General features: G+C 50.8%; 2 protein-coding genes across 2 annotated transcripts in view; one reads left to right on the top strand and one right to left on the bottom strand.

Moving 5' to 3' along the window:
- The first annotated feature begins 486 nt into the window (after positions 1-486).
- Positions 487-22,991, top strand: SLC31A2 (solute carrier family 31 member 2). The gene is made up of 4 exons (XM_034793739.1): positions 487-648; positions 15,291-15,357; positions 16,677-16,866; positions 20,865-22,991. Exons 1-4 carry the CDS (start codon positions 640-642, stop codon positions 21,031-21,033), a joined length of 435 nt encoding a protein of 144 aa, XP_034649630.1. The 5' UTR covers positions 487-639; the 3' UTR covers positions 21,034-22,991.
- Positions 22,992-23,376: 385 nt separating this feature from the next.
- NIBAN2 (niban apoptosis regulator 2) overlaps positions 23,377-27,586 on the bottom strand; it is a 96,687-nt gene continuing 92,477 nt past the window's right edge. Inside the window, exon 14 of the mRNA XM_034793736.1 lies at positions 23,377-27,497. Within this exon, the coding sequence (XP_034649627.1) occupies positions 26,680-27,497 (818 nt within the window). The 3' untranslated portion in view covers positions 23,377-26,679. The remainder of the gene's footprint in view (positions 27,498-27,586) is intronic.

A 27,586-nucleotide genomic window follows, 5' to 3' on the forward strand; every position in this document is an offset into this window, starting at 1 on the left:
CTTTGCAGTGCCATCTTCAGCCACAGGAGATCAGGCCAAAGGCTATTTTGGGGGGTGGGGAGGGTTCTCAAAGAGAGAACGCCAGCCCCTAAAATCCCACAGTCCCAGATGCTAACGCCAGCCGGGTTACCCTGCCCTCCTCTGACTTGTCAGTTTTGTCATCTGTAAAATGGGGATGGGACTAGGGAGTTCTTTTGTAAAGTGCTGTGCGATCAATAGATGAACAGGATAACAGCGAGGTATTCATTTCCCCCTTCAAAAAGAAAAAAAACAGATGTCAGTAAATTGCAACAGCTCCAAGGGGGATTTAAACCAAGTCTAGTCAGCTTAATTAGATCTGTCATTAAAATAATTTTAAACTGCTGCTATAACGCAGAAGGGGCTGAGAAAAGGATTCCCCCCCCCCCGACAAAAATCTCCCATGAGTCCTTCCCCCGTATGATGCACTACAACTCCCACAATTCTGTGCAAGCCCTGTGATTTGTATCTAGCTTGCAAGTGACCTATATTGAAACATACACCCCACCGCAAAGTATTGAGTTTCCAGAGGAGGAGCAGCTATCACACTTCGGGGTCACTTTACACATTCCCTTTCTTTCTGGCTGTGTTGCACTGCACAGGAGAAATAAAGAAGCCAAGATGATGCAAGTAAGTACATTTCAGATTTGCTGGCTGATGGGATTAGAAATCTGCCGGGACTGTGAACTACAGGTTGGAGTCAGATGATACATACAAGCCGGGCTTGCCTTCCAATACAAACGATACATTGGTGGGATTGAATTAACAATCCGATTGTAAGTGATCGACAGTGGAAAGGGTTATGTTTTGCCCAGAGAAGGCTCTGCTCGTTTATTCGGGGGCAGGGGAGCGTGATGTTGACACAGTAACTTTATTAGGGACAGCACGAGGCAGTGTAACTGCTTCAGGACTGGAAGGAAATGTTTCCCCTCCGCCCCCATCTGGCAGTTAAGTTTTCTGATTGGAAAAATGGCCCATCTCAGCCCAATTGAACATATTGTCATTGTGTGGAGGGCCACTTTAAGGTCAAAATCATCTTCTCACTCCTACCCCTTCCCCTGCAGCAGCTCTAGTGCTTGGTTACAAGAAGTAACTACATTAGGACAGTGCAAAGGGTGGAGTACTTGGTAACTTCTACCCCCCACCAGCCCCGTTTTGTATCAGTGCAGTTTATTATCTCTGCTTGGGTCTGTGACTATCTGAGCACGCAGCCCTTAGCACTGGTGCTTGCAGCTCCCCCCTGGTCTATCCTCTCCCCATCAGTTTCCTTCTGTCCATCACTGTGCTTCCGCTGCCCTTTCAGTTAGGGGTTCTCGGCAGATTTAACCAGGGTTGAATGTACCCCAAAGTAACCCTTGACCGTTTGAGAATCAGTGTCCTAGATAAAGGGGTAGGGTCCACTTTTTTTTAGTTCAAGATATGTTGATATTTGGCCTTTTTTCCAAAGATCACGTTGATTTCTTCAACGTTACTTTTCCCATGAAAACTTTTTCCATTAACCATTTGTGGATTTCTCTCTCCTCCTCCTCCCTGCCCCACCACAGCTGCTTTTTTCCATAGGTTGGCTTAGGGCAGGGCTGCCCTACAGAGTTCTGCCAACGCAGCTATGCCAGTCAGGGGTGCAAAGAAGTGTAATCCCTAACCAACATAGGTAAGCCGGAAAAAGCCCCTAGTGTAGATGCAACTATACCGACAGCTGTGCTCTTACTGGCGTAGATGGTTTTGCTCACGCAGGGTAGTTTTAGTGTAACAGAATCGTAGAAATGTAGGGCTGGAAAGGACCTCAAGAGACCATCTAGTCCAGCCTGCTGAACCCAGACAGGACCAGGTCTACCTAGACCATTCCTGACAGCTGTTTATTTAACCTGGTCTCAAAAATCTCCAGTAACCTCCAACCTTCCTTGGAAGTCTGTGTCAATGATTAACTATCCTTATAGGTAGAAAATTTTACTATACTGGTGCAGTATATCTGTGTCCAAGAAAGTACCCTGGTTTTCCTATACCAGTAAAGCACTGCTGGTGTACAGCATTTTAGCAAATCATCTCCTTTTAGGGTAAGGAAACAGTGACAGAATCACTGAAGTTGGAGATAAGGACCTTAGCTAAGGTCATCTTACCGGTTCAGGATTGTTCCCTGCAGTCTACCGAGAGTCTAATCGATTTAGGAATGAGTCTTATGATGAGGCTTCTGCTACTTCCCATAGGAAAATGCTGCCTTTCTGAGTCACTCCAGTTTATAGAATTTCTTCTTCTCAATTATTGCTACACGTTTGTGAGCACTGTAATGACAGCCTGACTCCTGCCCCGATCCAGAGTCCATTGAAGTCAGTGTAAAGACTCTCGGTAACACCAGTGGGGTTTGGATCAGGCCTCATGGGGCGACGTCTACACTACAAGTGCTACGGCAATACAGCTGCAGCTGTCACTATAGAATCATGGGACTGGAAGGGACCTCGAGAGGTCGTCTAGTCCAGTCCTCTGCACTCCTGGCAGGACTAAGTATTATCTAGACCATCCCTGACAGGTGTTTGTCCAACCTGCTCTTAAAAATCCCCAATGATGGAGATTCTGCAACCTCCCTGGGCAATTTATTCCAGTGCTTAACCACCCTGACAGTTAGGAAGTTTTTCCTAATATCCAACCTAAACCGCCCTTGCTGCAATTTCAGCCCATTGCTTCTTGTCCTAGCCTCAGAGGTTAAGAAGAAGAATTTTTCTCCCTTTTCCTTGTAACAGTCTTTTATGAACTTGAAAACTATTATCATGTCCCCCCTCAGTCTTCTCTTTTCCAGACTAAACAAACCCAATTTTTTCAATCTTCCCTCACAGGTCATGTTTTCTAGACCTTTAATCATTTTTGTTGCTCTTCTCTGGACATTCTCCAATTTGTCCACATCTTTCCTGAAAAGTGGCGCCCAGAACTGGACACAATACCCCAGCTGAAGCCTAATCAGTGCGGAGTAGAGTGGAAGAATTACTTCTCGTGTCTTGCTTACAGCACTCCTGCTAATACATCCTAGAATGATGTTTGCGTTTTTTGCAACAGTGTTACACTGTTGACTCATATTTAGCTTCTGTCCACTATGACCCCCAGATCCTTTTCCGCAGTACTCCTTCTGATTGCTCCTTCCTAAATGGAGTACTTTGCATTTGTCCTTATTGAATTTCATCCTATTTACTTCAGCATAGCATAGATGCTTCCTACAATGAGGAAAACGTTTTTTTCCCATCCATGTAGTTAATCCACTTCCTGACCAGGGGTAGCTACGTCAAGGAAAGAATTCTTCTGTTGCTCTAGCTGCATCTACACTGGGGGATAGGTCATTTTTCACAGCCCTGAGTGACAGAGCTAGATCGATCTACGTACAGACCAGGCCTGGGGTGAGTTACTCCACAGGGTGCAACAGCAAACACAGTAATACTCCAAACAGCAATCTCTCAAATCCTTTGTGTAGTCACCAGCTATTTGTTTAACCCACAGGTGCAGGGTAACAAAAAGGAGTCAAGATTCTAGTACATGAATGCAAATTAGATAAGCAGTTATCATACATACACACACTGGATATTTCACTGGTACACCGCTACCTAGGGTGACCAGATGTCCCAATTTTATAGGGACAGTCCTGATTTTTGGGTCTTTTTCTTATATAGGCTCCTATTACCCCCCACCCCCATCCTGATTTTTCACATTTGCTGTCTGGTCACCCTACCACTACCTTGTTATAACGGGGCCCGCTATAACACGAATTCGGATATAACGCGGTAAAGCAGCACTCCGGGGGGGCGGGGCTGCGCACTCCGGTGGATCAAAGCAAGTTCAATATAATGCGGTTTCACCTATAACGCAATAAGATTTTTTGGCTCCCGAGGACAGCGTTATATCGAGGTAGAGGTGTATATTTAATGTCTGCTGTTTGGAGGGCTGTTCTGAATGCTACAATTCAACGTTATCGCTAAAAAATGTAGTGAATTAAAATTTAACTTTGGTTAATTGGATCATCAGATGTATTAGCTTCTTAAGGAGTGATTCGACTGTCAGATAATTTAATTCATAGAATCACCTAAGAGTCGAGCCAATACACAATTGTGATCAGATACAGATATTTAAAAAGCAGAAATGAACGCAAGCCCCATAAATTCAGATCCCAAATCAAGTCTGAACTTTCCCCAGATGTCAATAGGGATTTGGATCCAGAGTTCTGGTCTCAGACTTCTCTCTTGTGAAATGAGATACCATAGTCTAATGGGAGTTAGGCACCTAAATATCTTTGAAGAGCTGGGCCAGCATGCTCAGTGACTCACCCCCAGTAACTAGTGAGGCTTTTGGGCTTTAGGATTCCCTCCATCTAGCTGAAATCTCATGCAGTCCTTAGCAGCAGTCTGGGGTAGCAGGTTATTAATCTAGCCCAATACCTCTCCTCCTATTACATTGTGTTACAATAAGTTTTAACAATTATACTTGCTCTTCTATAGCACTTTTCATCCATACATCGCACAGTGCTTCTAAAAAAACTGACAGTATAGTTAGTCCCATTTTACAGATGGGGAAATCGAGGCACAGAGCAATGACATGACTTGCCCAAGATCACTCTGGTGGTCAGTGTTTAAAGCAAGGTTAGGACCCAGGTCTCCTGACTCCCAGTCAAGTGCCCTATCCACCGGGGCACGCTCCCTCACTGTTTTGAAATAGGACCAATGAGCTAAACACAATTTGCTCCAAATCCTGTTTAACAACCTGACAGCCACATGAACATTTTGTTTTTAAATAGCAATATTAATATCTTAATCATTATAAAGTTCTTTGGGATCCTCAGGTGAAAGGTGCCATGTAAATGCAAAGTATTATTATTTAAAAGCTACAACACATTGACCATAAAACCCCCTCCAATATCACATGTCCATTTCCCCTGAGAGAATTGCAACACTGGAAAATCTGTCTCTCTAGTTCCTTTTTTGCCATGTGATTTGGCTCAGGGTTTTGGTTACAATTAAGGAGATAGCTTGTAAACAGAACTGATTTCCATAGCAGTGAGTGGAACACACTTGTGTGGGTGTGAGGTGAGGGAAAGTCAGGCAACCAAACCCTGCTGTCTGGAACGTTCAGAGGTGAGTCAGTCTGTTGTCACAGTTCAGCTTTGGGATCTTGGGTGCAACCCCTCGGTCTGGTCTAGAGTAGAAAACGTGAACTGTGGAACTAAGGTGACTTCTTTTTAAATCGTTTCAATTGGGTTAAACCTTGCTTACATTAGTGAGGCTAAACCGATTTAAGTATGTCTGCATTAGACTGGTGTAAATAAATTGATTTAGCTGCACAGGTGCAACTTTACCATAGGCCTGGTCTACCCACTACAGGTTTGTCTTACAGTTCAAATGTTGCCCCTAATTTGAGTCCTTCCTGTCCACACACACAAATTTTTAATTCAAGTTAGCCTATACCCCATGACAGGCTGGCTAAGGCTCAAGTCAGCACAACTTATCAGCTGCTAACATGACCACTCTGTAGTGTGGTCTCCACTCAACTGCCTCTGGACAGTCCTCCAACGCCTCCCCATAATTCCCCACCATGGGCCCAGAAAGGACAGACAAGTTCTGCTACAAATCGCCTGGAAAGCTGGGCTCAGCTGACTGCCAGCACAAAGAACACGAGGAAGTAGAGTACTAGTGTGGATGCAGCAGTCAAGTATTAATTTGCAACGTGGCCGCTCATTTGAGCTCGGCCAACCTGAGAGGAGTAACTTGCGTGTAGATACCTCAAGTTAACACTGCAGTGAAGACACGCCAGAATTGCACTGGTTTAACTGCGTGCAAACGTGTGCATGGAGACTCTTAAAAAGATCTAAACCTGGCTTATAATGGTTTAGCTTGCACATGTAAATTCCTAGGTTCAAGCTACTCCAATATATCAAGTTTTAAACAGATATAAGTATGCCCATGCATGGGTTTGCACCGGTCTAAAACCGTTACGTGACTTAAGCTACCTGGCTGTAATCTGTGTGTGTAGAGAAGCCCTTGTATAACCCCGTAGCTATGGCTTCCACAATCCAACTAACGAAGCAATTTCCTTTACATAATGCCGGGCGTCAAAAATACCCGGTCTATATGCTGGAGCCACCCCCAATGACTGCTTGTTGGGTCATGTCTGATTTTACACAGTAAGACCACTGGGCCAAGGACCATGGGTTTTATACGTCTGCAGTGCTCACTTTGGGGCCCTGCATGGTCAATGCTCCTTGTGGTAGTCAGAGCACTTTGGCTGTGTTAGCGTCACCGTTATCTGCCTGCGCTGATGCACGTAATGGGTTAGCTTCCTCTCTTGGAAGAGGATTGCATCATTTAGCTTTTTGCATGGTGACACCTGGGCCATGTCTACACTAGGGATGCTATAGAGGCATAGCTACGGTGCCATAACCCCGCCGTGTCGAAGCAGACTCCTATGACAGAAGGGGCTTTGCCATCGCTGTAAGAGCTCTATCTCCCTGAATGACGGTAACTAGGTCAACGGAAGCATTCCTGCAATATCCTTGAAAAGCCTGATTGAATTAAATGTAAGTCTCTTTGGAGTGCCTTGCATTACCAGTGCCCCGTTTATGTACCATTGTGAACTTGTCTGTAACTTCTCAGGCAGGGAGGGGTAGGATGTGGCCAGTGTGAATCCTGGCAAGTGTTATGAGCATCCAATAACTATTTTAAACAACGTGCCCAATCCTGAGGAACCTGTGAAGTTGAGTGGGTTTCCTCAGAAATAGTTGGGAAGAGATGAATGCAAATTCCTACCTCCAGACCCAACCTTTTGAAGCTACATCCTAAGGAGAATCCCATTGTCTGTTGATTATCCATTCCCAGCATCTGAAGGTCAAAGCCTCGAGCTGCATATGGGAGGTCCTCACAGATTCATGGGGTTGCTTGTCCTGAGCTAACAGCTGTTATGAACTTGTAACTACAACCCCCAAGCAAGGGTCTTTTCTGAAGAACGCTTTACCTGCCAGGGCTCTTGTTGGAGCCGGGGGTGGGGGATCATCTCTGGTAAGATTATGGCCGTGCATGTGGGTTCTTTTATTATTTTCTCTGGAATGCTTTCACCTTGACAGTAAACGTGCTTGCTTAGAAGGGGTTGTGTGGTCATTTATAACTGTGGGAAATTACACTGTTTATAGCCACTGAGGAGAAAGCAGAACAGGCCTGTGTAGGAAGTCTCACTTGCTGGGGAATAACACAATGCACGCAGGGAACTATGCTGCCTGGAAAAACCCTAGTAAGAAGGGAGAGAGTCACAGAGTTCAAGGCCAGAAGGGACCACCAGCTCATCTAGTCTGACCTCCTGTATATCACAGCCACACACTAATCCCAACAACCAAAATTAGACCAAGGTATTACAGCCCAAGAGAGGTGATGGCTGAGGAGCCGGCAGCCTAGAGTGGGTGCTCTTGGAGGACCATGGAGTGGGAATACAGGTGTAGTTACCCTGAACTGTGACAGCGTTCTTCTGTCAAACTAGCTGTGTCTACTTGGGGGGTTAGGTCTGCATAGCTACAGCAAGTGCCATAGTTTTAACTGTAGCCCAGACCTTGGATTGGCTGTGAAAGGACCCAACAAAGCCCGTTGTGGGGCTGTGTAGTGACGTACAGTAGAACCTCAGCGTTAGGCGCACCAGAGTTACGAACTGACCCGTTGACCACACTCCTCGTTTAGGACCAGAAGTACACAATCAGGCAGCAGCAGAGACCCCAAAAAACCAAATAAACACGAATTTGTACAGTGCTGTGTTAAACATAAACTACTAAAAAAATAAATAAAGGGAAAGTTTAAAAAAAAGGAAACTGTTTCTGTGCTTGTTTGGTTTAAATTAAGATAGTTAAAAGCAGCATTTTTCTTCTGCATAATAAAGTTTCAAAGCTGTATTAAGTCAATGTTCAGTTGTAAACTTTTGAAAGAACAACCATAGCGTTTTGTTGCGAGTTACGAACACCCTCCATGCCCGAGGTATTCGTAATTCTGAAGTTCTGCTGTATTGCACAGATCATCTGCTGGCACCTGGCTCCCGGCTGCCCATGCAGGATCACTTCGTCCTGTGTGAAACGGAGCGTGCTCTCTGCGTACACTGCAACTGGCAGGTGTAATTCCCAGTGTGGATACACAGACATGCACTGCTTGTGCTTGAGCTAGCCCTAAAACTAGCAGTGTGGCTATGACAGCATGGACGGTGGGGTGGCTCAGGCTAGCCGGACGAGTCAGTCCCCAGAGGGTCAGGCGGGATTGTACTCGGGTGACTAGTCTGAGCTGTCACCCATGTCACCACAGCCACACTGCTAGAAAGTGAGCATGTCTCTGTCGACCCGGGCTGGGAATTACACCTCTCGGCTCGGTGGAGACGTATCTTCTGACATAAAATGCCGGTGTGTGAATGGACTGGGGAGGGAGAACTGCAGAGTGCATTGCCTCTTCGCAAGAATCTGTAGCCCATCTTTGTATCGTAGGCTTGCGTCTCCCAGGGGCTTGGAAAATCCAAACCCTGGGGAGATGTAGTTATACAGACCTAATCCCCGGTGTATCAGTGGAAGAATTCTGCCATCCACCTCGCTACCACCGCTCAGGAAGGTGGACATGAGAAACCCTCCCGTCACCTAGGTAGGGTCTATACCAGGCACTGCAGTGGCAGAGCTCTAGTGATTTAAGTGTAGACATTCCCTTACACTGCACTCTACCGGCAGGTTTAGCCAACTCCTGGGCAGACATACGGTACGTTTGGAACCCACCCCCATTGTCTCAACCAGGGCCGGCTTTAGCAGGTGTGGGGCCCCACGCCGGGACGCAAATTGTCTCGTGCACCCCCCTCCGCCCAAACTCTGCCATGGCCCCGCCCCAACTCCACCCCCTCCCTGCCCCATTGGATCCCTCCCCAAATCCCCGCCCCGGCCCCACCTCTTCCCCAGCACGTCGCATTCCTCCTCCTCTCCGCCCCCCAGGCTTGTGCTGATCAGCTGTATGGTGGCACAAGCACTGGAGGGAGGGGGGAGAAGCAGGACGTGGCTTTTATTTTATTTTATTTTTTTCCCCCGCTCCGCTGGCAGCCCTGGACATTGTGGGGCCCTCTTAGGCATGGGGCCCCATTCTGGGGAATCAGACGAATCGGCTTAAAGCCGTCCCTGGTCTCACCATACAGCGCCTCGCACAACAGGGTCCCAGGCCATGACTGGGGCTCGCGTGCTCCTGCAATACAAATCAACAACACATGACAGCTCTTTAGCGACAATCCAAGGATTCGATGTTGTGGCACTAAGTCCTTTAATACCAGATCATCTCAAGTTGCTGGACGCTCATTATGGCCCCACTAGGGAAGTCCCCTCCCCATTTCACAGAGAGACTCTCTAGCAGGGCCGGCTCCAGGGTTTTGGCCGCCCCAAGCAGCCAAAACCAAAAAAAAAAAAAAAAAGCCGCGATCGCGATCTGCGGCGGCAATTCGGCGGGAGGTCCTTCACTCCCAGGCGGAGTGAGGGACCGTCCGCCGAATTGCCGCCGAATACCTGGAACTGCCGCCCCTGTCTGGAACAGCCGCCCCAAGCACCTGCTTGAGAAGCTGGTGCCTGGAGCCGGCCCTGCTCCCTAGCTTGCTCACGGTCACACAGGAAGTCAGAGATGGAGGATGGCTCCTGATCCTGCCCCTTCACCCCAAGCCCGTCCTCCCGTTCTGACTCTCTGTGGGAGTAGCAGCGGTGCTGAGGAGTAGCCGGATTCAGCAAAGGAACGGTCTTCCTGCCGCTGACTCACAGTGACAGGACACAAGAGAAACCCAATTCTTGGGTGCCCCATGGCTTCTTCACAACACCACAGCCACCATGAAGGAACCATAAAGTAGACAGAGGTGCTCCTGAGAAATATATCCAATGCAGGGGGGCAGCCCAGTCCACAGATCCAGCTCTGAACCACACCCAGAAAAGCCCCAGTTTCAGGAGTATCAGGGGAGGGGGGTGAGTCTTGGCAGGGGTCTTCCTAAACCCTGGCATCTGGGAACAGCTGGAGCAGCCCATAGGGGTCTTCAGTAGCCTGGCTGCCAATTACGGCATCCCTCTAACTTGGGCTGGGGGTAAAGCAGCCCCCAGCCTCCTTGCATAGGAAATGTGCCAGGGAGATTTGGCCCAGGGAGCAGAGCTCTGTCCTTACAACGTGTAGCGTTTCCTCCTGAGTTAGGGATAGCCACTTTCTCATCTTGCAACACATGGAAAGGAAAAGGCCAACCAGAAGACAAAATGCCATCCAATCCCCAGTGTAGGATTCCAGCCATAGCCCTTCAGACAAAAACAAATGGCCCAGTCTCCACCAGCAGGATTCGTGCATTTGAAGGTGGTAAATATAATTAGTGGACTGAGTACAGGTCTAAAAGTCCAGGGATCTGGGTTCAAATCCTGGCTGAGACACCCTAGGCAAGTCTCTGAATATTTCTGCGCTCACATTTTCCCATTTGAAAGGGGAAAATAACGCTACCACCATAGTGAAGTGTTTGAGATTGATGGGTTCAGTATGCCAAGTCCTAATCTAGTCTCATTTAAACACTATTATTATAAATCTGCTGCCAAAGAGAATTCAAAAGAATGAGCCAATTACAGGTGATAATATGCACTTCACAATGTACAGACTAAGCATATAATTAGATCCTGTTTACTGGATGAACACTACAGCTATTAGGCAATATTTCTAGCCCAGGCAGGTCCCTTCAGATGCATAATGGAGATTATTGTACAAAATGCATCATCTGCTCATGGCATTAGCAAACGCTGCAGTTGTATGTGGCATGTAATTAACAAGGCAAAGGCTAGGCCTTCACAGCAAAAAGAGAGCTAAAAATGCATCTCTGGGTGTAAAATGCTAATGGAAACCAGGCACAAGTGCTTTATAATCTCGGTGTAGCCAATGGAGGTCAACCCTGGGGGAGGAGGAGGTCTAAGGTTAACACTGACTGGGTACGTCAAGGTAAAATCTGTCCCTTGTCTTCGGGGCATCTGATTGAACAACTTTTTCTTTTTCCTTCAGCAAAGCCAAAGGAACAAGAATCCAAGAATTATGGCGCCATATACATAGGAGGTTCAGTGCACCATGTGAGATACGTGCCCATCAACCTTAATCATGGTGCAATTGCAACGTGATGAAAGCCGTTTACTGCAGGAAGCAGCAATGGTTTTGTAAAACTGGGCATTCAGATGAGACTGGCTGGGTCCAGAAAGAGAACCTTGGTTTAGAAATTGGTAGCATTGCCCGTAGATGACCAGGTCTGAGTAAGATGCAGGAACATACAGCAGCCATGCATTTATCTGTAGGCAGAAGAGAGAGATCTTACCAGAGTGGTTCCTGTGCTATCTGAAGCCTTCCCTTCTTAGGAGGAAAGTCTTGTGCGCGGCTGGAGAAAAGTGCTCCATGTTCAGAGGAAGTGACTTTCTGCCTTGGATGAAGTGATTTGCCCAAAGTCACACAGAGAGGGCAAGTGGCAGCTAGGAGAAAAGTCCAAGTCTTTGGCCTCCCAGTGCTGTGCTCTAACCACAAGACTATAGGCCAGGGGTCGGCAACGTTCGGCACGCGGCTCGCCAGGGTAAGCGGTGGGAAGCCGTGGCCAGCACATCCCTCGGCCCGCGCCGCTTCCCGCCGCCCCCATTGGCCCGGGACGGCGAACTGCGGCGAGTGGGGGCCGCGATTGAATGAACCTGCCGCGTCAGCAGGTAAATAAACTGGCCCGGCCCGCTAGGGTGCTTACCCTGGCGAGCTGCGTGCTGAACGTTGCCGACCCCTGCTATAGGCTAATGGCCTCAGGCGGCATATGAATGGCCTGCAGTGTGTCCCCCTTTTCAGGACCTTCCCAAGTCCTCGCACAGGAGCTCCCAGCACATACTGGGTTGGAAGTCAGTCCACCACCTGCTGCACCTGAGGATCTGTCTAGACTAGGAAGAAAGGTGCTTTTTTCAGCAGGGTTAAGTCCTGCTGCAGCCTGCTAAATTCAAGCCAAGGGGGTTAAACTGCATTCATCAATGCTAAGTGGGGTTTTTCCATCAACTTAAACTAGCTTGATTGAGCCAGTTCTATTGGGAAAAAAAACCTTTTCTCATAGTCTAGGCCTCAGACTACCATGTGCATGTGGGAGAGAGTGGACAGGTTCTATTGAAATCCACACACTGTAGTGCATAATCCTGGAAAGCCCGTTTTCATGCTAGGAAGTTCACAAAATGATGCATTAACATAGAAACAGCCCCCCATTTCCCAACCCTTACTGGTACCTAGCCCCTGGTTCCGCTCCGCTCCCTTCCCACGGTGAATGCGGCATTACCAGCCTAATGCTGCTTTTGGAGGGGTCTGCCTTAACTCCTAGTGTTGTGGATTTTCCCTAGCCCTACTGGTAAGTCACCATGGGCTTCCCACAGAGAAAAGCACCCCACTGGAGCATCTCTCCTAAACTCCCAGTGCAAAGGATGCTATAAGCTAGAAGGTGCCACAGGACTCTGTTGCTTTTTGCACAGGCATTGAAACCCCTCTGCTCCACCGAGAAGCGAAACTGCCTTGACTCTCAGTAGCTGAGCTGACTGGCTGTAATCAGCGACGGCTGGCCCGCTGCTTGAGACACATGGCACCCTTCTCACTGCCTGCCATTAGCTCGGCCTCGCCAAGGTCAAACTCAAGGTTGCTCCTTTTCGTCTGGCCAGACCACGGGCCTCCTGCTGAGTGTGCTGCAGTCCTGATGAGCAAGGGCTCCGTTCAGGATCACGCTCTACATGCTGACTGAGGCTGCGTTAAAAGTGAGAGAAACAAATCAAATCATGTGGGCAAGTCATGTCACTACTCAGTGCCTCGGTTTCCCCATCTGTAAAATGGGGATAACGATACTATCTTTGTAAGAAGGGGTGGGCAAACTATGGCCCATGGGCCGGATTCGGCCCGCCAGCCATTTTAATCCAGCCCTCGAGCTCCCACTGGGGAGTGGGGTCTGGGGCTTGCCCTGCTCTGGCGCTCCACTCGGGGAGCAGGGTTGGGGGCCACTCCACGTAGGTCCCAGAAGCAGTGGCATGGCCCCACTCCAGTTCTTACATGTAGGGGCAGCCAGGGGGCTCCGTTCTGCATGCCACCCCCGCAGCTCCCATTGGCCAGGAACTGCAGACAGGCAGCGTGCAGAGCCGCCTGGCTGCGCCTCCGCATAGGAGCCAGAGAAGGGACATGCCGCTGCTTCCTGGAGCCCCTTGAAGTAAGCGCTGCCCAGAGCCTGCACCCTGACCTTCCCCTACACCCCAACCCCCTGCCCCAGCCCTGATCCCCCTCCCGCCCTCCAAACCCCTCGGTCCCAGCCCAGAGCACCCTCCTGCACCCCAAAGTCCTCAGTCTGCACCCCAACCCCAATTTTGTGAGCATTCATGGCCCGCCATACAATTTATATTCCCAGATGTGGCCCTAGACTCAATTCCCTGTTCTCCTACAGACTTCCTGGGTGACCTTGGACATGTCACTTAGTCTCTGTTCTCCATCTGTAAAATGGGGATAACAGCACCTCACAGGGATAAAGACTGGGAGGTGCTCAGATGCCATGATAATGGGGGTCATGTAAGTACCCAAGATATTTAGACAGAACCTTAACAGTGGTCCCTTCTGTCACAGTCTAGGGAAAATGCACCTGTATTCCCCCTCCGTGGTCCAACCACAAGTTGAGGACTTCAATAGTTCAAACATAGGTCAGGGATTTGTTACAGGAGTGGGTGGGTGAGATTCTGTGGTCTGTGTTGTGCAGGAGGTCAGACTAGAAGATCATAACGGTCCCTTCTGACCTTAAAGTCTATGAGTCTATAAGGGCACCCACTCTTAGGTTCCCAGGTCCCAGCCCTCACCTCTCGGTCAGAGACCTGCGTCTCGCTCCCTCCTGACCAGGCTGCACAGTTCCCTGTGTTCGTTGTGAATTCCCCAGCAAGTCAGACTGCCTAAGCAGGCCTGCTTTGCTTTCTCCTCAGTGGCTATAAACAGCGTACTTGCCCACAGCTATAAGTGACCACACTGCCCTTTGCAAGCAAGCACAGTTATTCTTCAGGTGAAAGCATTACAGAGAAAACACATTAAAACGATAAAAGAACTTACACGCCAGCTAATAAGCTTACCAGCGATCCGCCCTTCCCCCCAGCGCCAGCATGGGCTCTGGCAGGTGAATAGTCCTTCAGCCTCCACCAGGCGAGTTTTCTGTGGTCACAAATTCATGACAGCTTTTGCTCAGAACACCAACACTGCCTGAAACCGGTGGGTATGTACTCGGCACGGCTCAGCTGTGCCCCCACTGCCTCTATCCATGCTGCCCACTGCGGTTACACTGTTATTCATACTCCTCCTTGCTTGATGAGAGCGTGAGCATGTGTATGCGAGCAGGGGAACCACACCCCTAGCTCGTAGTGTAGACTTAGCGGGCGAGTCCCTTCTTTATCTTTGATCTGCAGAGACCAGGAAGAGGTAATCTGCCCGACAGCAGCTCAAAAGCTTGGGTCTGGAGTTGGGCATCTGCATTCCCCTCCCTCCAGATATTTCCTAGGAAATCCGCTTGGTTCAACCTGACAGTGCCTCCTTGTCTGGCCCAATCTGTAAAGCAGTCCTTTGAAGCTCATAACACTTATAATGGAGATATCCCATCTCCCAGAACTGGAAGGGCCCTTGAAAGGTCATCAAGTCCAGCCCCCTGCCTTCACTAGCAGGACCAAGTACTGATTTTGCCCCAGATCCCTAAGTGGCCCCCTCAAGGATTGAACTCACAACCCTGGGTTTAGCAAGCCAATGCTCAAACCACTGAGCTATCCCTCCCCCCAACAAACTTCCCAGCAGGGTTTACATTGGCTCCGTCCGCCCCCCTAGAGAAGTTATGCACAATCCCACAATAACACGTCCACTTTGCATTTGTAATACAATGGGCTCCAAAGCTATTTAAACTTAATTCAGTCAGATCTCCCAAAATGTTGCCGGAAGTTGCCATGTCTGTCTACCTTTACCCACTCTGTGTATTGGCCGTGCTCCTCCCATTCTGTCCATACGCGGAGACTCTCTGGCCTCTCAACCTGGCAACTTTTATCAACACTAAACTCACTTGAAGAAATGTTTTTACTGTCATTTATAAAAGGTGCTGAGGCCCCATCTATGAGATGCTGTAATTAGCGATCATGGGTCTCTCTCTACAGCTGGAAATCTGGCACCGGCTGGTAAGAGATGGGGTTACTGTTTCTACATTCCACCCCAGTCCAGTTCCTAACTTTTGCCTTTGCTTTGCTTCTCCGCCAGATGTATTTCTACTTCTCTGACAAGGTGGTACTTTTGTTTGACTTCTGGAATGTCCACACCCCTGCAGGTAAGAACAGAATCTGTGGATTATTCCCACCCCTGAGCGATAGAAATTAGACTCAAGTAATTTGTACTGTAAAACATAACCACCCATAATCAGCTGCTCTCTGAGGCTATCAGCTATGTAGTTCGTTCATGTTTACTCTAGCAGAGGCCATAATCTGTGCTGAATAGGTGATAAGTAGAGGAGGGAATAAGGGCGGCTATTCAGTTTACTCACTGTTTTCGCTGTAGTGACAGACACCAAATCATGGACTGGGAGAATAGGAACTTGCATGCACAGAAAAATTCCAACAGAGAATGTGTTCTCCACCATTCTATACAAACCCACTGCCTGCCCCCAGCCCCACGCCTGATCTCCGGAGGTCCCCTCCTGTCCCCCAGAATAGCCCTGATCTCTCCATGTGGAATTCACTGAATGCCCCAAACTGTCGCTACTACATCACAAGCCACTGAAAGATGGTCCACGCTATTGCTCAGTAGGGATTGACGCACAGCACACATTTGATAGGCACAAATTACAACAGCTGGCCATCTCTGCTCCAGAGTGGGCCACGACTGGGACAGCGAGGGAGGAGACAAATGAGGATGTAGAGCAGTTATCACATGCCTGCCTTATCCATTATACCATGTACACAAGCACTACATTTATGCATAAAACAATGCCAATAAAAGCTACAAAGAAACCTAGCAGAAGACTAAGAGAGTGTTTAAACTCAGCCTCTAAGTCTCCCATAGCAGGGGAAGAATATTGGTTTGGTCACAGATTGGGATGGGACTTGGGGGAAGATGCCCAGAGAATATACAGTGATTTGCACCATCTCATGAGGACTGATCAGTGAATCACACACCGGCCTGCTGCCACTCCAGCAATGCTAAGGTGCGGGGAGGCGGTGCCATTATGAAATGGAAAGTGGGCAGTTCTGCCAGAGGGCTCAAGAAGAACTTTGTACCCCGTGTCCTTCACTCGGAAGAGGTTCTGGCCCCATCTGGGATGAGCAGAGCAGAAGAGATGGGGAGACCCGTTGGGGTGGGTAGAGGCAGATGTCACTAGAAGCACCACTGCCCCTTTCCTACTGGATCGGAGCTTTGCAGCCTGATGGGATGGGGATGAAGAGCGGAATAAGGGTGGGGGGAAGGCAGATGCTGAGGATCAGCTACTGTATTTGATCAGGAAACTTCCTTAGAAGAAGGGACTCCCTCTAAAACTTACTGTTCAGAGTCCCAGGAAACACTCGCTGCTTCGTGGCAAGTTAAATGGTCCTTCCATTGCAGGGATGGTCCTGACTCTCTTGCTGGTCAATCTGAATGGTGTTTGCCTTGCAGGGATGGTGCTCTCGGTGCTGGTGGTTCTGCTGCTAGCGGCATTGTACGAAGTCATCAAGATCAGCAAAACCAAACTCCTTCGCCAGACGATACTGGCCATCCCCGCCACCCTCAGTCAGGAGTCACTCGGGCAGCCGGAGACAGGGTCTGTCAACTCCAACCTGGGTCAGCAAAACACCACCTCAAAAAGGTAACCCAGTCCCCGTCTGAGGCTTTCGCTATCGCCTGCTACACAGAGGAGGCCCCAGGGCTTTAAGCACCGTTTGCTGTGTGGTCCCATCATAGGGTTGCCAAGCTTCCAGGATTGTCCTGGAGTCTCCAGGAATTCAAGATTACTCTTTCATTAAAGATCAGAGGGGTAGCCGTGTTAGTCTGAATCTGTAAAAAGCAACAGAGGGTCCTGTGGCACCTTTGAGACTAACAGAAGTACTGGGAGCATAAGCTTTCGTGGGTAAGAACCTCACTTCTTCAGATGCAAGTGACTTGCATCTGAAGAAGTGAGGTTCTTACCCACGAAAGCTTATGCTCCCAGTACTTCTGTTAGTCTCAAAGGTGCCACAGGACCCTCTGTTGCTTCTTTCATTAAAGAGTATGTCATGTAATGAAACCTCCGGGAATACGTCCAACCAAAATTGGCCACGCTAGACCCAGGGTCTGTCTAGACCAGCGGCCTGTCTCTGACAGTGGCCAGTGCCGGCTGCTTCAGCGGAAGGTGTAAGAGACCCTGCAGTAGCTTGCAGGGAACCTTCCTTCTCATGCTCAAGTGCTCACATCTGAAGAGCGCAGGGGGTATAGGTGCCGACTTCCCCTCTTTCCCGTGGGTGCTGGACCCTCCTTCTGCCCCCGGCCCCGCCTCTTCCCACTCCTTCCCCACCCTCATTTCAACCCCTTCCCCAAATTCCTGCCCTGGCCCTGCCTCTTCCCCACCTCCTCCCCTGAGCACACTGCGTTCCCGTTTCTCCCCCCCTCCTGGAGCCTGCTAATGCTGCCAAACAGCTGTTTGGCGGCAGCCGGGTGGGAAGCGCTGGGAGGTAGGCGGAGGAGCGGGGACGCAGCGCACTGGGGGGAGGGGGAGGAGGAGGAAGAGGAGGTGGGGGGGGAGGGGAGCTTGGCTGCCAGTGGGTGCAGAGCACCCATTAAATTTTTCCCTGTGGGTGCTCCAGCCCCAGAGCCGGCGCCTATGGCTGGGGATGCAAGGTGAAGATGAACAGTGATACACAGTGAGAGGAGGGTGCCCACCAGATAGGCCGGGTCAGGGGAGGCCACAAAGCTGAGGAAGGAGAGGTTCCAGACACTGCCAATTCAACACTCTGCGGGTGTTCAGAGCCCTCTACAGGCAATCCTCACCCGACTGACTGCTTTCCCCATTCCCCCCACCGCCTGGGGCAGCCTGGCCCCTCAGACAGGGAGCAGCTAGAGTGCTCCAGCAGGATTTGCAGCTCCCACCCCATCTCTGGCGTCTCTGCGCCCTGCTCCCTAAGGCCAGGAAGGGGGTGAAGTTGCTGGCACTGCTCCTCCTCCTTCCCCAGAGCTCTGCTCCTGGTCAGTGAGATGCAGGTCAGGGGAGATGAGGATCCCAGGATTCCCAAACCCCTCTCAGTAAGTGGCCTCTGCCCAACTGTCCTCCTCCACTAAGTGCTCCTGCCCTCATGTTTGCCCCGTACTGCCTCAGCTCCTTCTCCCCCACGGGCTGCTGCCCCCTCCCTCCTACACCTAACTCAGGTCTCAGCTCCCCCCATGCCACAGGTGTTTTCTTGCTTTGCCCATTGGCTTCAAGGGGTGCCCAGCTGCTCCCTCATCTTCAAAGTCAAGAGGGACCACTGCCCTGTCCCACTGGGAGTGGCGGGGTGGCCGGGCAGCGACACCGGGAAAGGGCTGAGTGACAGGGACTGTCGATCACCAGCACACCCGACCCAGGGAGCCGGCACTGCCCCAGCCAGCAGGGCTGCAGCCGGAGGAGTTCAGTCTTAGCACTGTTTGGAATTGTTCCAGAGGAACAGTTTTCCATTGGAAAATGCTGATTCAATGGAAAATTATCGAACCGTTTCTTTTCATCTTGGCTGCATTGGCGTGTTTAAATTATAAAACCGGAATATAAACACGTCGAGCCGATCAAGTGAGAACAAATGGTCATTTTGAGTTTTCTTCAATGAAGTTTTGGAATCCCCAGGAAATTTTGAATTTTTGTTCCAATTCGGAACAATTTTCCCCCCAAACCTTTGGAATTGGCCATGGGACAGGAATTCTGAGTTCTGACCAGCTCTGAATTTTTATACAAGTTGTTTGCAGATTTGTTAACTGGAACCTACTGGTTTTTCTGGGTTCAAATGGTGGCAGGTGCCGCAGGCTTTCTGTACCCCGTAAAGCATCACAACTATAGCTGTTAAAACGGAACAATTAATCCCACTCGATCTCGTCTTCCCCCAGGCACTGCCTGTATCGTGAGCTAAACCTTCCCAATTACGCTGGTATTTTCTGGCCAACCACATTTCTCTAGCAGGGCTCCTTTGGCAAACAGTCTGAGGAAATATGCTGAACGGCTTCCCTCCCTGTCTTTTCAGGAGCCCTCGTCAGTGGTTCCCATATGATCGGGGGTAACTAGCATGAAAGGCTTAATCTCAGATGGAGTCTCATTCACAGGTGCAGGATTGACCCCACTGAGGCCAGGAACGAATCACTGGACATTATGGGAATGCTAAGGGCTTTCCCCCCCTCAGCGTCTCCACAGGGAATCGGGATCTGTTATGGTCACACAGGCCTATCCCACATGATCACTTTCTGCTTTGGCAGTGGTGGGATAATGGAACTTGGGCCTTTGACATAGAAAACCCATTCAAGGAAGAAGATGGGAGGTTGCCTATAAAAAGATCACCCCAAAAATACACGTACTGACTACTGTTCTGACCCTCCTTCATTAGAAGGCCATGTCCGTTAAGCATCCAATTTCTATGCTCAGTTAAGGCCAGGTTCACTATTTTCCTGCAGCTGGAAAGAGCTTTTCATGGACCCCAGGGCACTGTACTTAAAACATGAAGTGCAACTAACTAAAAAGAGCATCTTTGGCTCACACTGGGATGAGGTGGTAACCATAGCAGGTGACAAGGGAGAGAATTCCACCAAGTTAGAACCCTGGGCGCTAAAAGCTCAGTGTGCCTAAGTGATCCAGGCATGGAAAGGGTTAAAAAATCAAAGGCAAGTTTTAGCCCATATGTGCAGAAACCAAAATGCAGAAGAGGCAACGTTTCGTTCAGAGCGTAATGCCGCCCAATGATTTAGCAAAGGAACAGGAAGCCAACCAGGCGTGAAATGCGGGTAACAAACAACGCAAGGGGAAGTCACGTGACTTTGAAGAGCTTGCCGCCCTGCCTTGCATGTCCTGTTTCATGTGGCGCAAAGTTTCATATACAAACCAGCAGGAGAGGAGGAAGCAAGCTAGTGTAGATGATGGGGGCCGGGAGGGGCTGCAGAGCGGTGTCATTTTGGTGCTGTAGCCCACACAGCTTCGGCAGCGTGCTGAGATCACTGCCTAGCATGCTGCTGAAGATTGTCCCATTGTTTCCTTGTGCTTCCCCGTCTGTCTGGATCCACCTGTCGCCGCTTGTCTTACACCGTAAGCTGTTTGGGGTCTGTGTTTGTACAGCCCCTAGCACAATGGGATCCTGATCCAGGAGTGGGGCTCCCCTAGGAGCTACCACGATACAGCTCATTACTAGACAATCAGAACGCCTCAGCGGCTCAGCCCAGCGATGACGGGCTGCGTAGACCTACCTGAGCCAGCGGGAATCATGCAGGTACAGGAGGGAACCGTGACGCTGCAGTAGCAGGCACTTCAGTGTGGAGCGTACGCGCCTGCCTAGACCCCTGCGTGATCACGCCGGGGCTAGGTCATGCTGCTGCAGCTGCACTAGGTGGGTAGCTTGGGTGCTGGCAGGTTACACGAACTGCAGTCAGCACGGACAGACCCTTAGGCAGCACAGTGCCCTCAGCGCACTCTGCAACCATCAATTAACCCCACAATGTTACACCCACAATGCACTACCAGGGCTCCTGGCCATAAGCTCTCACACCTCTTTGGCCCGTACTCCCCTCCTGGAGCACGTCAGACACACTTGGAAGTCTGGGGGGGATGTTGCTAACTAGCAAGACTTGTTCGCGCCCTAGTTAACTCTGCTTTTCTTTTCTGGAAAGGTGGTTTCTTTCCCACATCAGCCAGAGCCTGCTCCACGTGGCCCAGGTGGTGATCGGTTACCTGGTGATGCTGGTGGTGATGTCCTACAACACTTGGATCTTCCTGGGGGTGATCGTGGGTTCCGCCCTGGGTTTCTACCTGGCTTACCCGGTGTTCAACGCAAGATAGCGGTGGCCTGCTGCACTCCAGGGCAACATCTGCAGTGGGAGGAGGACTAAGGAGGCTCTACTAGAGAAAATTCTTGTGCAAGACTTGGCCTGGAGCTGGCAGGAGATAATCCCCACGCAACGGGGGACGCCCCCCATTCTCCCACCCTGGGGGGGATTGAGTTTCTTCCTTTTCAACCTAGCGTGGGCTCCCCTTCTATACAATTATCCATTTTCAAGATCGCTTTTGGACCCTTTCTGCTGGGCAGGCCCTCATCGTCCTGGCCAAGCAGGGCACGGCCCCACAAGGAGCTAAACTGGGCCACGGGCTGCGAACCAAGCAGCTCACCCTTACAGCCGCCATCTCCAATGACTTTGAACCCACCCTCAGTTCTCACTCAGGAACCCCAGGAGCCTTTCCCTGCTGACTGGAGGAGCAAGGGGGCTTGGGCCGTGGGCACTGCCACCCTCGCCTGGGGACTGACAGAGCGGGCGGACGTGTTACAGGCTACGCCCATCAGCGGGTGCTGGAGGGATGGGAATGCCAGGGGATAGACTGGGGTTATTTTACCCTCCCTCACAGGTTGTTCATTTTCCTGGCTGGCCCCCCTAACGGCTCTGTTCCCCACTCCCTGCTGCTTGGGGGCAGGAGGAAACTAACTCTCAATGTGCTCGTGCTGGTCTCTGACCTTAAGGGGACGCTCCCCTCACACTGTGCCTTCTGTGTTCCCAACAGAGCAAAGCCGCACGGCAGCGCCCTCTGGCTAGCGCAGGGGGTGGGCAGAGCTTGACCACCCTCCTGCTGCTGGAGCATAAGGGAGTCAGTCAGTTGGTTTAACCGTCTTGCGCGTGCCATGGCTCGGTTGCTTTGGAAACCAGGATGCACCAGGGGCTGGTGTGTCTCACAGGATCCTGTTGTAGTTCATGCCAAAAGAAGGACCAGTTTTAATAAAGCTAATTGGGCGTGTGTGTGTGTGTGTGTGTGTGCGCGCGCACCTGATCATGGGAGAAGCTGCTGGCCTCTCATAAGGCTGAAAGATAACGTGTAAATAGATGGTGCTGATCAAAAATCAGGCTCCCCAAGGGCCAGCCATTCCCCTGTGGCAAGGGACTGCTCAGAACGCTGCAAGGGATGCAGTCAAGAGCAAACAAAGATTTCAACATTTTTAGTATAAATTCACTAAATTTCTAAAAGAAAAGTCATTTTGAAAACGTTGAAAGGGATTTTTTGACAACTGCTCAGCTCTCTGCACATCAGGCACAAGCCCTCTTGGGCCTGCACAGCCCAGAGTTGTACATGGACAAAAAAATAAATTATTCTATTGAAGGTTTAACAGTTAGAAACTTGAGTTCTTAATTCACCAGCCTCGTCTTCCCAGTGTGGGGACTATATGCTGATGGGGAGACTTTATGAACAAGAACACAAGACCACCTAGCCCTTAGGTACCACTTTTTTCTCAATAGATCTTAAAGTGCTGTATCAAGGAGGTCAGTATCACTGTCCCCATTCTACAGATAAAAAAACCGAGGCACAGAGCAGGGACAGTCGACCAGCAGGCTGGTAGCTGAGTCAGGATTAGAACCCAAGTCTCTCGAATCCCAGTGCAGTTTGCTAAGTGATATCCCAGCTGAACACACACCATGTTAAGAAGCCATTCACTGACCTTAGCCAGCCAGATAGCACTGCCAGGGAGGTCACCCTGGCCAGTTACCCTCATTACAATTAAGTCCTAGGTTCCCACCATCACATGGAATGTCCCAGAGCTCACAATTTTCACTAACAGTGAAGGAGAGATGGTCTACTTAAGCCACGGGACAGGGACTCAGGAGATGTGGATTCAGTTCCTGGTTCCATCATTGTTTTTTTGTATACCCCTCGTCTTTCTGTGCTTCACTTCCCTGTCTGTAAAGTGGGAACACTGCCACCCCATTTTTCCCCACCCTTTTCTCTTATGTATTTACGCTGGATGCTCTTTGGGGCAGAGAGAGAGAGGAGAGTGAGTGGAGTGAGTGAGTGTACAGCGCCTAGCACAGCAGGGCCCGAAACTGCAACTGGATTACAAATCCACTTAGAGCTAGGCCCTAACCTAGGACCCCAGAGCCCAAGTTCTCTGCCACGCACACCCACCTAAGCCCCAGTCTACTTTTGGATGCGCCCATGTATATGCACTTACCAACTACATAGCGGACCCCAGACTGGACATCAAATCAAAGCCCTCCTTCTGAATTTAGAGGAATTCCGCCGCTGGCCCCAAACATTCTGGCTCTGCCCCACCCCACCCCCAACCCTCCATGTGGAACATCTCCCTTTCGTTGGTGTGTCTGGAGTGATGTCACCGCTCAGTCAGGAATGAGAGCGTGTCGCTAGCTTTAAATAAAGCTGGGTTTTATTTATTCTTAGAAGCATATTTTAAACATTTGTATAACATTCTCCATAAAATATCTTGGAAGAGACAGGTTTTGATTCCCAAGGCAAGGCACTTTGGGAGGCCCCAAGTGGTTTAGACTGGGCACCACCCATTTAAAAATAGAAAAAATGGCATCTAAAATACACATGGAAGTTGGAATGTATCTGTAGCAGAGGAAAGGATTCGAAGGCCGGGCTCCTGGTCCATATTCTGCATTGAAGGTCTAAGCAGCTCATTCACAAGACTTTACACATCAGGTGTTTCAGCTGTATCTCATGTTTTAAACATTACATTACATTACCTGCATGCAGCTCGTGTGTCTGCTGAGTTGATTCCCCAGCTAGCTACATGTCCCCAGTTCCCCTTAGCGTTAATGGAAGTCTGAGACACAGGTCACCCACGAGAGGCATGGATGTCCCATTGCGTATTGGGTTATATACCACCCCTAGTGTTCAGCTGAGCTCCTGGCTGGAGGTCTGACTCAATGCAATTGTACTTGGATTGTACTGGAGATGCTGGAGAGAGATCTGGAGAAACCCACTTCAGCAGCCTCTGCCATCCCCTGCGTTTGGCCAGGGAATGTTTCTGCTCTCCCCACACCCCGACCTCCTGAAAAGGGCACCACGGAGAGCAGACGTCTGGCGAGTTGGGTTGTGCCCACACAGAGGAGTCATTTGACCATCTCCACTGAAAGACCCTGGCTAACTCCGTCGGAGCCTTTCTGGGAGCTTGGCCAGAGCACGGCTGGAGCTGGATTCCAGTGCACGCTTCCACCGGTCCTGCCTTTGACAGAAAAACTACAGGGCTCCCCTCTCCTTCACTCCTGGTGCAAGGACAATAGGACCCATGTAACAGTCTACGCTTTTGCTTTAAGGTGACCTCATCCCGGCAGTTTAACTTGTTTGCAGACCCCAAAGCCCAGTGGGGTCAGACAGAGCCAGTGAACCTCCTTTCTCTCCTCTCCTCCTACCATGACAGGTGTTTCCAGGAGAACTTAACTCTTGCAATGCAAGCTAAGCCCACCATGAGGCACAGGCTTCACACTGGGCACCATTAAGGGACCCCATTGTCATGTGACCCCAGCAAAGTCAAATACCTCCAGGGGGTCAGGGTGGATTTAGTTGGCGTCCTAGGGTAGCACAGACTCGGAAAGGAACAGGGGAGATTTATTCCCAGCATGTTGTGTGTGCTGGGAAGAGGATGTAATCTCAGCAGAGCTTTTCCAGAAGAGTTGGATGGGGGGGGGGGGGGGGAAGAAGAGCTATAACTAGGGACCCAGTGGGAAAATGAAAGCGAGACCCTCCCCCATATTTAGAGGTTTTCCTGACTGCAGGAGGGAATCGCCGATTAGCAACCAGCCAGAGTCCTACAACGTCCCTGCCAGCCTGCGGCCCCCTCTCCTCTCCAGTGCAATGGGAGCTTCCACTGGGCAGTTCTGTCAAGACTTGCCCTTGTAGATCTCTCCCTCTGAACCACGCACCTAGATTTCTGGCCTTCTCTGGGACCTTTAATTCTCTCCCTGCAAAGCCAACTTCCTCTTCATTCCCTTCCGAAAACACTATTTCACCTACCCTGGCCTTCCAAGGAGGTTTCCGCTCTCTCCCCTTACCCCCTCCATGTTTTAAGGAAAGGGAAGGAGACTGTCCATCAACAACATTCATGTGGCCATTAGCATTTGTAAACAAACCAGCTAAGCTTGTCGGGGACCATCTTCGGTAGGTTCAAGGCTGCAGGGGGCTTGCAAGGAAAGGGATGAGTGGCGGGGCCACCACTCACTGGGGCTTTGGAGAAACCACATACCAGAAGCGAGGGGAGGAAAGAAAAATAAGTGGCTGGTTCTAAAGCTTCAGAGATGTATCGCAATAGCCGTTTTTAACTGAACAAGGGACTCAAGCATCCACTAAAAGCTCCCAGGAGCAGAATGGCACTGGATAGTGTCGGTCATTTACAGCTCAATCTACGCACGACCAACCATCCTCGTCGTCTCTTTCCACGGCCACCAGTTCTCTCCCGCAAGCCCAGGGGTGAACTCTCAAGTTTACGTCACAGTCCTAACCTGTGTGTATAACGGGAGGAGGGACATGGAGGAGATGGTGATAGCGGAGAGGGATTTGTGGCTCTTTCCATCCCTCAACTGACCCTACAAGCAGACAATCTTTGGAGCCATCAGCGGAACCCCCAGTCAGACCAGCACATGCGAGGAAGGCCAGGAGCAACAGGGTTCAGATGCTGCCCTGTATTACCCACACCCGCTAGTTCTATTGATTCTTCAGCGATGCACTAATGCGGCCGGAAACTATGCAACAGCCCCATCCTCCGCCGTTGACTCTCCTTCTTTAGGGGCCAATCAGAAAAGACGGATTCCAGTTCGTTTGTGACTCATTTAACCCTCCCTCTGCCAGAGCGTGCGGCAAGACACGTTAAAGTCATGGCGCTGGCTTGAACAGTACTTAGTAGCGAACAAGGGACATCCCATTGGCCATTTGGCTCGGGGAAGAGGTGCATCTTTCCAGGGCGGGCGGTGGTCAGCATTTGCAAGGACAGAAGGGGGGGAGTGCACATTCTATCTCAGCCGGGCTCCTGGATGCGGGCTTGTTCGGAGGAGAAATGCTGGATACCGGTAGGTGGCCTCTGACTGCAGCTGCCGTGCTTGACAAAGCAGCGTGGCGTGCAGCATTGACCTCTTTGGTTGGAATGAGAAGTATCAGACGAAGGGAAGGGCTGGATTGGTGGAAGGGGAAGGGGAATCCCTACAAAACCCATCCCCCAGGGCACCAGGCGCCCGCTGGCATACGCTGTGCAGATGTCCTGGGGAGCTCCTGCCTAGGGGAAACCCCAGACAGTCCCACAGTCACACTCTTGTTAGTTGAGTAATGCAGTAAAGTGTCTCTTCAACAAAGGGAAAACAACAAAGTAAGACGGAGCAAGGTGTGCGTATCCTATACCGAGCTAGAGTCCTGGGAGGAGGGGCAATGACTTGGCCAGTGTGGCGGCTTGGTTCTGGCCAGCACACAGCTCCCCTCTAAGTGGGTGTGCAGTTTAGGAGATCTTACATCTTGGTGGCGCCCCCCACCCCCTTCCCTGGGACGCTGGTGTCCGAAGCCGAGTCTGCTTCAGAAACTGGGAATGTAACAGCTACCAGTGCCAGCGACTGGCCCAGCCTACGAGCCCCATCCGCCCCCCTGGCATCACTGACTCCAGTCCACCTTCGGCACATAGTGTACACAGCCGGCAGGGATCTCGACCGGGGGGGGGCTGACCTAGAACTGAGTCTGCACCCCCTCGCTGTTCTCAGTGGTCCCCGCGCTGTTCTCGGTGGTCCCCGCGCTGTTCTCGGTGGTCGGCTGGGCAGGCTCCACCTTCTCCGCATGGGCCTGGGTGGACACCTCTTCCCCCGTCTCCTTGTCGTTGGGTTCGTGGCGGTTCACTTCAACTCCCCCCTCAGCAAGCAACGAGGCAGCTGTCAGGGCAGGCGGCTCGGCTGGAGCGGCGGGCATGGCTGGCTTGGCTTCCTGCTCCTCCACCCCCGGGTTCACTGGGCCCGGGGAGGCAGCATCATGCTGGACGGAGTGTTCCAATGAACCAGGGCCTTCCTCGGCCTTCTGGGCAGCTCCCTCCACCCCGCGCTCCTCAGAGCTGCCGCTCTGCTGGACTATTGTACCATTCGTCAGCGGTTCCTTTGCCTCCTCTCTTGCTGGGACCGGGGTCTCCACGCAGAACTCCTTCACCAGCATCCCCCGTATCCCCTGCACGCTGTCAGGAGAACCCGGTGAAGCAAGGGCAGGACAGGCCTCCAGCTCCTCCGACCCAGGCTCTTCCTGGGAGACCTGGTGCATCAGCACCTCCGCCCCGGCCTCGTAGGGCAGGGCTCCCTCGTCGTCGTGGATGACCGACACCACCTGCCTGGCTCTGCGGCGCTTCTCGGCGGACGGGTCCGAGTCCGGCTGGCTGCCGAACTCCTCTTCCCAGTCGATGGGCACGCCCTCACCCAGCAGGTGCAGGTTGGGGTCGCTGTTGTGCATGACCATGCTGTCCCGGTACAGGTTGTGCTTCCTCTGCACCGCTGCCTCCTTCACAGCTGAAAAGGCAAAGATAGGGAGGTCAGGACAGGACAGGGTCTATTTACGTGTCAGAACCCCCAGAGGCCTCATTCGAGATGGAGACCTC

This window comes from Trachemys scripta, chromosome 17 (genome assembly GCF_013100865.1).
Source record: "Trachemys scripta elegans isolate TJP31775 chromosome 17, CAS_Tse_1.0, whole genome shotgun sequence".
Taxonomy (NCBI): domain Eukaryota; kingdom Metazoa; phylum Chordata; order Testudines; family Emydidae; genus Trachemys; species Trachemys scripta.